This window comes from Pseudorca crassidens, chromosome 2, assembly GCF_039906515.1.
Source record: "Pseudorca crassidens isolate mPseCra1 chromosome 2, mPseCra1.hap1, whole genome shotgun sequence".
Taxonomy (NCBI): domain Eukaryota; kingdom Metazoa; phylum Chordata; class Mammalia; order Artiodactyla; family Delphinidae; genus Pseudorca; species Pseudorca crassidens.
Genome location: NC_090297.1, coordinates 108,480,081 through 108,492,390, shown reverse-complemented (window position 1 = coordinate 108,492,390; position 12,310 = coordinate 108,480,081). Strand labels below are relative to the sequence as shown.

Genomic DNA, 12,310 nt, shown 5'->3' with positions numbered 1-12,310 from the left:
TGCGGTACGCAGGATCTTCGTTGCCGCGTGTGGGCTCTTAGTTGCGGCATGTGGTATCTAGTTCCCTGACCAGGGATCGAACCCCAGGCCCCCTGCATTGGGAGCGTGGAGACTTAGCCACTGGACCACCAGGGAAGTACCGATACATTCTTGATAATACCACAAACTATTTGAGATTGGAACTATTCCCGAGGATTTAGGAGGCATGATCCCAAGCGTTATAGGAGCTGTGACTGGGAAGAGAGGAATCGGTGTTGAGAAGACTCCACTGTCGTATAGAATTGGAATTTTTCCAGATAGACAAGAAAGAAAAGAGATTTTAAGGAGAAGGAGAAGCATGGAGGCATGACAGTGAATTGGTGTCAGGGAAATGATGCTAGAATAGGATGATGTGGCAGGAGTTGAGGCTATGAAAGGCAGGGAGAGGCTAAATTATGAAGGACCTTGAATGCCATGTGAATAATTATCACCTAGGGACTTCGCTGGTGGCGCAGTGGTTAAGACTCCATGCTCTCAATGCAGGGGGCCCGGGCTTGATCCCTGGTCAGGGAACTAGATCCCACATGCATGCCGCAACTAAGAGTTCACATGCCGCAACTAGGAGCCGGCAAGCTGCAACTAAGGAGGCTGCCTGACGCAACTAAGACCCAGAGCAACCAAATAAATACAAAAAAATTAATAATTATCACCTACTAAACATCTATGTGCTTACTAAATACTGTGCTAAGCAGTTTACAAGGATTACATTTCTTAAACTTCTCAACCACCTTAAAGGGTAGGTATTATTATTAGTCCCACTTTACAGATGAGAAAACTGAAATTCAGGGAGGTAAAGCAACTTGTCCAAAGTCACACAGCTAGAAGACCTTAAGCTCAAACGCAAACTCAGGTCTGGCTGGCTCTAAAGCTGTGCTCTTAACCACACTACTATTCTGCCACAAGGATTTTGGACTTTATCCTGTAGTTGACGGGGAGCCATTAAAGATTTTTGAGCAGAAGAGTGACAAAATCTGCGTTTTTAGAAAGGTTTCTACTGACAGCAGAGTGGAAAACGTACTGGAGCAGAGGGAGACTGACCTCTTCTAAATGAAAATTTCTAGACTCCCAAATTCTGTACTTGGGGTAGTGGGGCTCCTGGTGCCTCCGAGTGGAGTCATTCCACAGCCCAGATGGGCGCGCGAACTGGGGCGGGGAGCTTGGGGTGGTCTCTACGCAGGAGTGGGCGGGGCTGAAGCTTTGAGAAGGCCTAGGGGATGGGACTACGAGCCTCTCGACGCTCTGCTACTTCTGCCTGTAGGCGACCGGCTTCCGCTGCCCGCCCGCAGGTAGTGGTGTCGAGCACCGAGCCCAGAGAACGGTGCTGGGTGAGGAGCTGCTGATGGCAACGGAGTTCGTGTAGGCGATATGAGCTTGGCTGGGGGCCGGGCCCCCCGGAAGACCGCGGGGAACCGACTTTCTGGGCTCCTGGAGGCAGAGGAGGAAGATGAGTTCTACCAGACGACTTATGGGGGTTTCACAGAGGTAAGAGCCGGGCCCAGGAAGAGGGAGGGAAGAAAGCTAAAAGGAGTTCTGACGAAGGGAGAAACCTCGGACAAAGAAGGGGGCGGGGAAGAGAGAGGAGCCCTGGTAGCTGATCCTAGAGATGGGGTGGGCGACATGGGGGGATAAACTGGAGTCCTAGAATGGGAGCCCTGGATGGGGTTGGAGGGGTCAGGAATGGAGAAGCTGTCCGGAGGACCCCAGAGTGTGGCTGAAACCTACTGTGTATTTCCCCAGTTGTGTCTGTCAGTGCACTTTTGACGTGTCTAGCATATGCCAGGCACATCGTAGTCACGCGGTATATACTCGTTGGCCCACTGCCTGGTTATTAACGTGAAGTATAGAAAGGAACCTCTCAAAAAAAATTAGAGGGACTTAGCCTACTCCTTTTTCAACTTTCAGATCTCGTTGTATAGATGTCTTAGATAACCGTTCCTTGACTGTCCTAAAAAGTGTCCCCGTATATTTCCTTCATAAAACATATTTCAATTTGTAATTAGATTTGGTTTGCTTATTTGCTTATACTTTTCCATTAGATTGTAAGCTCTGTAAGGTCAGAGGTGGTCTGTTTTCTTCAACAGTATATGTCCAGTGTCTGGATTGAGTTGGCACTTGTTAAATTTTTATTGATTGAATCTATCCATTCTTTAAATGTTTTAAGCGCGTAGAGCAAGCCAGTCACCGTGACAGGCTCTATGGAAACAGAGAGTTAAAAACACCTCTTTATCTTTACATATTCCAGACTCCAATGGGGGAATTAGCTGAGTTAACAGTCAGTTAAAATATTGTGTGATAAGGAGTAAAATAAGTGTTAAGCATATAGGGTGCTGTGGTAACACATGGGAGCCAAAGTTGTTGTTTGGGATGGGCATCCCTGGGGGACATGATGTTTAAGCTGAGGACAGTATGAAAAGTAGGTCTTGGGTGGATGAAGAGCAGTAGGACTGGAAGCAGGGAGAGGAGGAAGGTTAGTCCAGCGAGGGGGTGGGGCAGAATATGTAAAGGCACTGAGATCCTTGTCTGGAACCCACACATCTACTCTCATCCTCCAGACCATGAGGAGAATAAAAGTTAGAGGGAGTAGGCATGGGCCAGATCCTGTAAGGCCTTGTGAACCATGTTAAGGAGTTTTGCTCTTCATTCAAAGGACTGAGAAGATTATTTCATGATCAGATTTTTACTTTAGAAAGATCACTCTGTAATGAGGAAAATGATTTGAAGGAGGCAGTGGGAGTGGAGAAACATGGATAGGAGAGTTCAAGAGAAATTAAGGAAATAGAACCCACAGGACTTGGTGACTGATTAGGAATCATTATTAATCATTAATCATACACAGCCCTGACCAATTAGTTTAAAATAGAACCTTCTCATACCTCCCCCAAAGGCCATTTTCCTATTCCTGTCATTTTACGAGTCGTTATTTAATATGTACCCTTCATGCTTCCAAAAACGATCTAAGGAGGCTTACCATATAAACAAAAAGTAGGAACAGTAAAAATAGAGACAGATCAGAAGTAATTGTACCAGGGCCTCCGCTAAAATGGTAATAGCAGTTGATATTAAATTTAGCTGTGACTTTCCTGGCAACCAAATCCTGAATTCCTTTTTTTAGTAAGAAAGAAGCATATAAGTTCTTCAAGAGAGGTAAACTTACTCAGCTTTAAACCTAGGGAGAATTGTATCCTTATATATAAAGTAACAGGGGTTTGGTAGATGTTGTAAAAACATTCTCTTATCTAGTCATGTCTCTTAATGACCCTCGATAAAAGCCAAAGGAATGGTAGTAAATACGAAACTTAGTGAAAGCATTTCAGTTGGGCACTAAGCTAATGTGTGGTTGAACTACTACCCTCTGGTGATTTGACTTAATACCAGGTCAGTGCTGAGGGGATTAATGTGTTCCCAGGTTGTCTTTCACAGACATCAGTTGGGAGGAAATGATGGTCATCAGTGCAAGAATGAACGCTGGCTGGCTGGCTTGGAGTGTCAACTGTCTGTGTTATTTGCTTACTTTGGCACCATGTGTACCAAGATTAGCCCATTAATCTCATCATTGATTAAAGAGAAAAGCCACATGTTTGAGGTGCAGCCCCGCCCAATTAACTCTCCTGCCCCCAACTGTTTTTTTTTTCCTCTTTCCTTTCCAGTGTGGCTGCCGTTTTAGCCCTAGCTTGTATCACCTCAGGCCTTGGCTCTACTCCATGTTCTCTTCCCCAGCGCATCCGACCACCTCCAGAGCTTTCTGAAACACCCCTTTTATACAGTTTTCCCCTCCCCGCAAATCTTCGGTGGCTTCCCATTATAGATAGTAGTAGTACCCAACTATTTTTCTGTCCCAACTCACCTGAGGAATGAGACATGTTTCTCGGTTAACTTTAGTTTACTTCAACAGTGATTATCAATGCTGGGACAAGTAAGGAGAGGGAGAGGATTGAGAATCACTGGCCTGCAAGTTAAAGTCATAAGTTTATTAGCCTGACATTTAAGTTTCTCTACAGATTGAATGCAACCTTCTTTTCAAATCTTGTATCTCTCTAGGGCAATCAGTTAATGTTGGAAGGAGGCTGTACTGGAGCCAAAAGCAGTCAGCTAGGAAGACTTCTTGCCAGAGACAAACCTGCTTTACTTAGGTCTAAATGCTTAATCTGTCAACATGTTATACACATTCCTGCTTCTGCATCTTTGTTCCTGCCATTTGATCTGCACATGATTCCTTCTTTCCTCTTGGTTATCTAAATACTACCAGTATTTTAAACCATGGCTCAAGTCCTCTTCATTCTTTAGAGTCTAAAGCAGGGTTTAGTAAACTACAACCTGCTGGCTGAACCTGGCCCACTACCTATTTTAATCTGGCCCTTTACAGAAAAAGTTTGCCAACCCCTGTTCTAAAGGAATAAACTCTAAAGTTTAGACCTTCCCAGGCCACCTATTCAGAGCAGGTGTACCTTCCTCTGAACACCTGTAACATTTTATTGCCTTTGGTAGTTTATATGTTGCCTTGTATTAAAACTTCCTTTTATAATTATGCTGTGACATCTACTAGACTGTGAGACCCCTGAAGGTAGAGATCAAACCATATCCTTTTGTACCCCAGCACTTAACACAGTGTGCTAGAGGAGAAGGGCAAGCAATTAATGTTAGAAGGGGTGGTGCTGGAGCCATCAGCTAGGAAAGCTTCTTGCTTGAGGCAAATGAAAGGTTGAGATGGGAAGGAGAGTGGGGCAGCCCTTATCAATAAGCAAAGGGATTCTCTTCGTCCTGGAGGGGCATTAACAACTGATGCCAGTGAGAACCTCATCTCCCTATGTCCCCAGGAATCAGGAGATGATGAGTATCAAGGAGACCAGTCAGACACAGAGGATGAGGTGGACTCTGACTTTGACATCGACGAAGGGGATGAACCATCCAGTGATGGAGAAGCAGAAGAGCCAAGAAGGAAGCGCCGAGTAGTCACCAAAGCATATAAGGTGCAGGGGAGGCCTGGTTCTCTTGGACTTCCTTCATTTGTAGTCTCCCTTTCATCAGGTCCCAGTTGTCCCCACACCAATCTCATTTCCTACTCTGCTGGTTTTCTCTTCCTAAGATCTTCATCTTCTTTCTTCTATTTCTTCTCTTCCCTGGTGTCTGATTTCAATCTGTCGCCAGGAGCCTCTGAAGAGCTTGAGGCCTCGAAAGGTCAGCACCCCAGCTGGTAGCTCTCAGAAGACCCGAGAAGAGAAGGCACTGCTTCCACTAGAACTACAGGATGATGGCTCTGACAGTGAGTGGGGATGTTTGGGTCAACTGACAAAATTGAAATATGGTGATAAAATATTGTATTAGTGTTAAGTTTACTGAAGTTGGTAACTGTACTATGGGTATGTAAGGACAATTCTTATTCTTAGGAAATATACACCGAGTATTTAGGGGAAGAGAGCCATGATGTGTGCAACTTAACTCACAGATTATTCAGAAAACACACGCACACAATGCAAATAGGGCAAGATATTAACAGGTGATCTGGTAAAGGATACATGGGTGTTCTTTGTACTATTCTTACAAATTTTTTGTAAGTTTGAAATGATTTCCAAATAAAAAGTTTTAAAATTAAAAAAAAAAAATACAGAGGAGGTAGACATGAATTCAAAGATTTCTCCCTCTCTTATTTTCTTCCCAGGTCGGAAGTCCATGCGGCAGTCTACAGCTGAGCACACACGACAAACATTCCTTCGGGTACAAGAGAGGCAAGGCCAGTCACGGCGGCGAAAGGGGCCCCACTGTGAGCGGCCACTGACCCAGGAGGAGCTGCTCAGGGAGGCCAAGATCACAGAGGAGCTCAATTTACGTTCACTGGGTCAGTCTGTGGTTTTCAGAACAGCGGGTAGAGGGGCTGAGGAGCATGAGAAAAACTGAGACCTGGAGGACCCAAAGAACTGGAAAGTTGGAGATTTGGGACAAGGGAATCAGGAGAAAGAAATGGGGAGAGTATGTGATTAGGGGCAAGGAAGTAAGCAGTTATGAGGGCTCTGAAGAACAAGTTATATTGAAGTACTTTGGTGTAAAATAAGAATCGTATAGAACTCAGTGCAGATCCTAGTTCTGCTGTTGGTTTGCTGTAAGACTGCAGGCAAATTATGTGCAACCTACTTGCATCTTTCTCTCCTTGTTCACAAAATGGGGTGATGATGCCTACTTTAATGATCATGAGAATTAGAAGTTGAGTAGAATCAGTCAGTTCATGGGATACATTGCTATAAAGTAAAAATTCTTTAAAATCTCTTCAGTTTATGTGCTATTGGGCACACAGTCATGTATGGTAATATATTGTACAAAAACATACATTTCTTTGAAGGATGGTGAGGATTCTCAGATCATGAGAGGTACGTGAGAAATTGAGGGAACAGCAGATTTCGTACCTCGCATCACATGCTCACTCTGGGGCATACTGGCATTGAGTGAAACAACAGGTGAAATCTCCTACAACATTTAATTTGTTATTTCTCTCTCTCTGAATCTCTCTCTTTTTTGACTAAGCACATATAATTGAATGTGTATAACCCAAATACAATTTTACTGTGGAGTAGAAGATTGTTTACCCAGAATATCTGGACCCAACTCATTTCAGTTTAATGATAGTTTTGAAATTTAGATAACTTAACTCCAAAAGACCACAATGACCGAGAAAAGATTTAATTCGTTTCCAACATTTTCAGGATGTATTCTCGTGACATTTTTTTTTTAATATATTAGCTTTAAAATGGGAAATATAACCTCTGTCTGTATAATGACAATGCCGTGCTTTAAAACAGTAGCTATCTCTTAAAACATATAAATGACTGAGAACCATCACAAATAACGTGGTCACTTGATGTCACTGTAATTACAATCTGTATCCTTTGACTACATTGATTGTTTCAGGCCACTGTGAAGAAAGTGATTCCCAAGCTTCTGATATCAGTAACTGACGTAGGAGATCCTGGAGGGGCTTGTTTAGCAGGAGAAAAAATAATAAGCTCATTTTTGAACATGTTGGATTTGAAGTGTCTATGAACAGTTCATGCAGTGCTGAGAAGTCAGTTAAATACACAGATCTGATGCTTGGACAAGATATCTGGGCTAGAAATATAAATTCGGAGGTTTTAGAATATGGATGGTAATTGACATTGGAGTGGATGAGATTACCCAGGGAGAAAGCATAGAGGGAGAAGAGTAGACAGAGGCTCAAGAAGGTCCTGCAGACACTAAAATGTAATGGTCTCCTATAAGAGGAGGAGCTTAGAAAAGAATCTGAGAAGTGGCCAGAGAGTGGGAAACTCCAGAAGAGTTTGTCATAAGAGCACTAAGGAAAGGGACTGTTAGAGGGCAGTAGCTGCTGAGAGCTGCTGAGACACCAGTGAAGAGAACTGAGAAGTGTCCATTGGTTTTGGTGACATGGAGGTCAGAGATGACCTTAGCACTTTTTGGGGACCAAGCCATTTGGAAGTTGGTTGGGAAGCCAGACTTCTAAAATTTGGCCATGAAGGGTAGGAGAGGGAACAGGGAGGTCTGGGGTCAAGGTAGAGTTTGTCATTGTTCTGTTTTATTCAAAGATTGGAGAGTGTGTATTTTTCGTGAGATGCAACTGAAAGAATTTAAAGACAGAAAAGAAAGAAAGGATTGTTAGTAGTGTAGGGTTTTGGAGAAATGGGAGGCGGGGTGGGAGCTAGGGCATGGGTGGAAGAATTGGCCTCCATTAAGAGGAAGGAAGGAAGGGTGGCTCATAGTTGTAGGGTTGTAAATCCAGAGCAGGACAGTGCAGTAGTTTTCATCAGATGTCTTTTAGGCACTGTCATCTCTCAGGTGTTGGGAATAGAGTTGGAAGCTTGAGAGTGAAGACTGTTTGAAATAGTTGTGGAGATAGGATCATCTGCTGGTGTTGGCAGGTCTGTTGAAGTTTGGGACCATGAATTTCTGGGGTTCCACTCTACCTATTGTGTAACTTTTCTCCAGTAGCACTCAGCAATCCAGGTCTGGGCGAGGGAGTTTAGACTGACAAGAGAATGACTGATAGATTGAGGAACCTAAGCTCGATTTAAAAAGGAAAACAAGGGGCTTCCCTGGCAGTCCAGTGGTTAAGACTCCGTGCTTCCATTGCAGGGGGCACGGGTTCGATCCCTGGTTGGGGAACTAAGATCCCCCATGCTGTGCTGTGCGGCCAAAAAATAAATAAAACAGAGGGTTTAAATGAATAAATAAATAAATAACAAGGAAAATGAAGGCTGGAAGCGGTGATAGAATGAAGAGATATTCTGGTATTAGAAGTACTGAAGACCTAGAAGAACAGAGGTATCTAGAGTGTAGAGCAAAGAGACCTGAAGTGTGGGGCCCAATAGGACATGGGCACATCCTGCCCAGGATGTGGGAGAATAATCAGCCTGTACCAGAGGAGAGTGTTGGTCTCTGTGGAAGACAGGTTTCCCGTAAGGCAAGTTTTGGAAGGCATGCTGAGTGAGGAAATTGAGGAAATAGATGAGCTGGCTGATTATAGAGCAGGAGTCACAGAGGGTACAGGGAAGTGTTCAAGAGAAGGGCTGGAAGGTTGGCTCAAGAGAAAGAAAGCAATATTACCAACCAGAATTCAAGTACAAAAGAGGTTAAATCACTGGGGGTGTGGGGGGATGGGGGGCAGGGGGGTGTAGTCCAGAGGACTCTTTTGCTCTTACTCTATCTAGAGGATTGTGTTCACAGTACCCACGTTTAAGGAGGACAAAGGGACCAGGAATATTTAGATCTGTTTATACATTAACAAATCTTTATTGAATTCCTGTAATGTGTGGAATGCTGCGTGACCGTGATAATGTATAGGTAATATGAGTCACAGTCACTGCCCTTAAGGAAGAGACATATATACCAACAATGAACTGCCATAGAGCAGTGTCACCGGGTCCAGCCAGGGGAACTGTGGTGAACTAGAGAGGAGTGCCTGAAAGGAGGAGCAGTTACTCAGCTCAGCTAATTGTTGCCCTGTGAGAATACAGACACAGGGTTGCCAGATTTTCTTATTATTTTTAAAAGGGACCAGAAATCTCTGTGTTTAAATGTAATTTCCTGACTTTTAAATGTCAGCAACTAATTCAAAATTTTCTTTAAAACGCTATCCAAATCAAGCAAAACACATAAGGGAGCTGCCATCTTGCAGCCTCTGCCATAGACTGTGATAAGTACAGGAATAGAAGAGTATTTTAGGCACAGGGGTGGCAAAGGAGGGAGTGACTCAGAACCACGTTGTATGAGGAATGGTTCAGTGGAAGGGGTGTTGTGATCAGCCTGGAGAGAGACGGACACTAATTTCTTTCTTTTTTTTAACTGGGGTGTAGTTGCTTTACAGTGTTAGTTTCTGCTGTACAGCGAAGTGAATCAGCTGTATGTATACATATATCCCCTCTTTTTTGGATTTCCTTCCCATTTAGGTCACCACAGAGTATTATGTAGAGTTCCCTATGCTGTACAGCAGGTTCTGATTAGTTATCTGTTTTATACATATTAGTGTATATATGTCAATCCCAATCTCCCAAGTTATCCCACACCCCCTTTCCCTCCTTGATGTCCATACATTTGTTCTCTACATCTGTGTCTCTATTTCTGCTTTGCAAACAGGTTCATCTGTACCATTTTTCTAGATTCCACATATATGTGTTAACATACAGTATTTTTTTTCTCTTTCTGACTTACTTCACTCTGTATGAGAGTCTCTAGGTCCATCCACGTCTCTACAGAAGACCCAATTTCGTTCCTTTTTATGGCTGAGTAATATTCCAGTGCATTTATATACCACATTTTCTTTATCCACTCATGTGTTGATAGACGCTTAGGTTGCTTCCATGACCTGGTTATTGTAAATAGTGCTGCAGTTAACATTGGGATGCTTGTGTCTTTTTGAATTATGGTTTTCTCTGGGTATATGCCCAGTAGTGGGATTTCTGGGTCATATGATAATTCTATTTTTAATTTTTTAAGGAATTTCCATACTGTTCTCCATAGTGGCTATATCAATTTACATTCCCACCAACAGTGCAAGAGTGTTCCCTTTTCTCCACACCCTCTCCAGCATTTATTGTTTGTAGATTTTTTGATAATGGCCATTCTGACCGGTGTGAGGTGATACCTTATCGTAGTTTTGATTTGCATTTCTCTAATAACTAGTGATGTTGAGCATCTTTTCATGTGCCTCTCGGCCATCTGTATGTTTTCTTTGGAGAAACGTCTATATAGGTCTTCACCCATTTTTTGATTGGGGTGTTTGTTTTCTTGATATTGAGCTGCATGAGCTGTTTGTATATTTTGGAGATTAATCCCTTGTCTGTTGCTTCGTGGATACTAATTTCAACTATTTAAAGGACTGTCAAGTGGAAGACAGGTTAGACTTGTGTCCCTTATGGCCTTAAAAGGTAAAACAGTGTCAACAGGAAGTATGTTGCAGCTCAAAATGGGAAAGAACTCTTAAATGACTAGAGATGCCTGAAGATGCAGTGCACTGCCTTGGACGGGAGCAAGTTGACAGGGCTGTAACGGAGGGGTATCTGGGGAAATGAGTAGGCTCTTCATCAAAGGGTCCCTTTCAACTCTGAAGTCCTACAGTTCTGAGTGGGTGAGGAACCAAGTGGACCTAAGAAATGATGAGCAGAGAGGATGTCAAGAAGGGCAAGCAGAAAGCTTATGAAATGGGAGATGCTTGAGGGCCTTAGAGGACTTTCCTGATTGGCTTGGGTAGGCAGTGACTAGACAGCCAGGAAGATAAGAGACTGTAGGACAGACCTGGGGTTTGGGAAGACAGGAATTGACCATCCCCTCATTCCTTCCTGAAGAGACATATGAGCGGCTTGAGGCTGACAAAAAGAAGCAGGTTCACAAGAAGCGGAAGTGCCCTGGGCCCATAATCACCTACCATTCAGTGACAGTGCCACTAGTTGGGGAGCCAGGCCCTAAAGAAGAGAATGTCGACGTAGAAGGGTGAGTGAGTGAACCTCAAGGGGAGAAGAGGAGTGCAGTTTCTCCCTTCTGTATTCAGCTTGTATTCCCTCAGCCCCATCTCACTTGCTTTCCTCACACAGCTCTCTAACACCTGAGTATCTTTCAGATTCCTCTTCCTGTCATCTCCTATTTCTCTTTTAGCCTCTCTCTTCTCCTTTTCTGGTTTTCCATCCAGCTCTGCTTTGTTTTGTCCTATCACTTAATAGGTTCTCTCAGAATGTTGCCACCCACTGCCTCCTCCTCTTTCCTCACCTGTCTGATCTCTTTATCAGTTTTCTCTCCTCAGCTTTTTTAAATTTTTAAATCATTTATTTACTTATTTATTTATTTGGCTGCGCTCAGTGTTAGTTGTGGTGTGCATGTGGGATCTAGTTCCCTGACTGGGGATCGAACCCGGGTCCCCTGCATTGGGAGAGAGGAGTCTTAACCACTGGACCACCAGGGAAGTCCCTCAGCTCTTTGTGTTTTTTTCTGTCTTTTCCCTCAGACTTGATCCTGCTCCCACAGCTTCTGCATTGACTCCCCGTGCTGGGACTGGACCCGTCATCCCTCCTGCTCGCTGCTCACGTACCTTCATCACTTTTAGTGACGATGCGACGTTTGAGGAATGGTTTCCCCAAGGGCGGCCTCCAAAGGTCCCTGTTCAGGAGGTCTGCCCAGTGACCCATCGCCCAGCCCTGTACCGGGACCCTGTTACAGACATACCCTACGCCACTGCTCGAGCCTTCAAGATCATCCGTGAGGCCTACAAGAAGTACATCACTGCCCACGGACTGCCGCCCACTGCTTCAGCCCTGGGCCCTGGCCCACCACCTCCTGAGCCCCTCCCTGGCTCTGGGCCCCGAGCCTTGCGCCAGAAAATTGTCATCAAATGAAGGGATGTCTAGTCCTTAGAAACCTCTTTCCTGTCCTAACTTGGGGCTCTTAAGTTAGGGCTCTTAAGAAGCCCACTTCTCCCCTTTGTCTTTGCTGATCTTTGTCCAGCCTGTCTCTGTATTTCTTTCCCTATCTTTTCCCTTAGTTCCTACACTGCTTTTGTTTGTGTTTTTTAATCTAATAAAATAGAAAGATCCCTTTTGTCTGGTGTCTAATCTAAGTTGGGAGCAAAAAGTATTTGTGAATGTCTGCGTATATATGGGCCTTTATATTTGTTTAATAGCATTTATTATGAGTTGCCCTTTTTACTTATTTATTTTTTTAAGGGTTATTTTTATTTTTTGGCTGTGCTGCGTGGCTTGCAGGATCTTAGTTCCCTGACCAGGGATTGACCCTGAGCCTTCAG

At 44.0% G+C, this 12,310-nt stretch overlaps 1 protein-coding gene across 1 annotated transcript; it reads left to right on the top strand.

Moving 5' to 3' along the window:
• Nucleotides 1-1,306: 1,306 nt before the first annotated feature.
• On the top strand, nt 1,307-12,105 carry VPS72 (vacuolar protein sorting 72 homolog). The gene is made up of 6 exons (XM_067727726.1): nt 1,307-1,521; nt 4,854-5,006; nt 5,185-5,299; nt 5,696-5,872; nt 10,863-11,007; nt 11,516-12,105. Exons 1-6 carry the CDS (start codon nt 1,405-1,407, stop codon nt 11,901-11,903), a joined length of 1,095 nt encoding a protein of 364 aa, XP_067583827.1. The 5' UTR covers nt 1,307-1,404; the 3' UTR covers nt 11,904-12,105.
• Nucleotides 12,106-12,310: the final 205 nt, after the last annotated feature.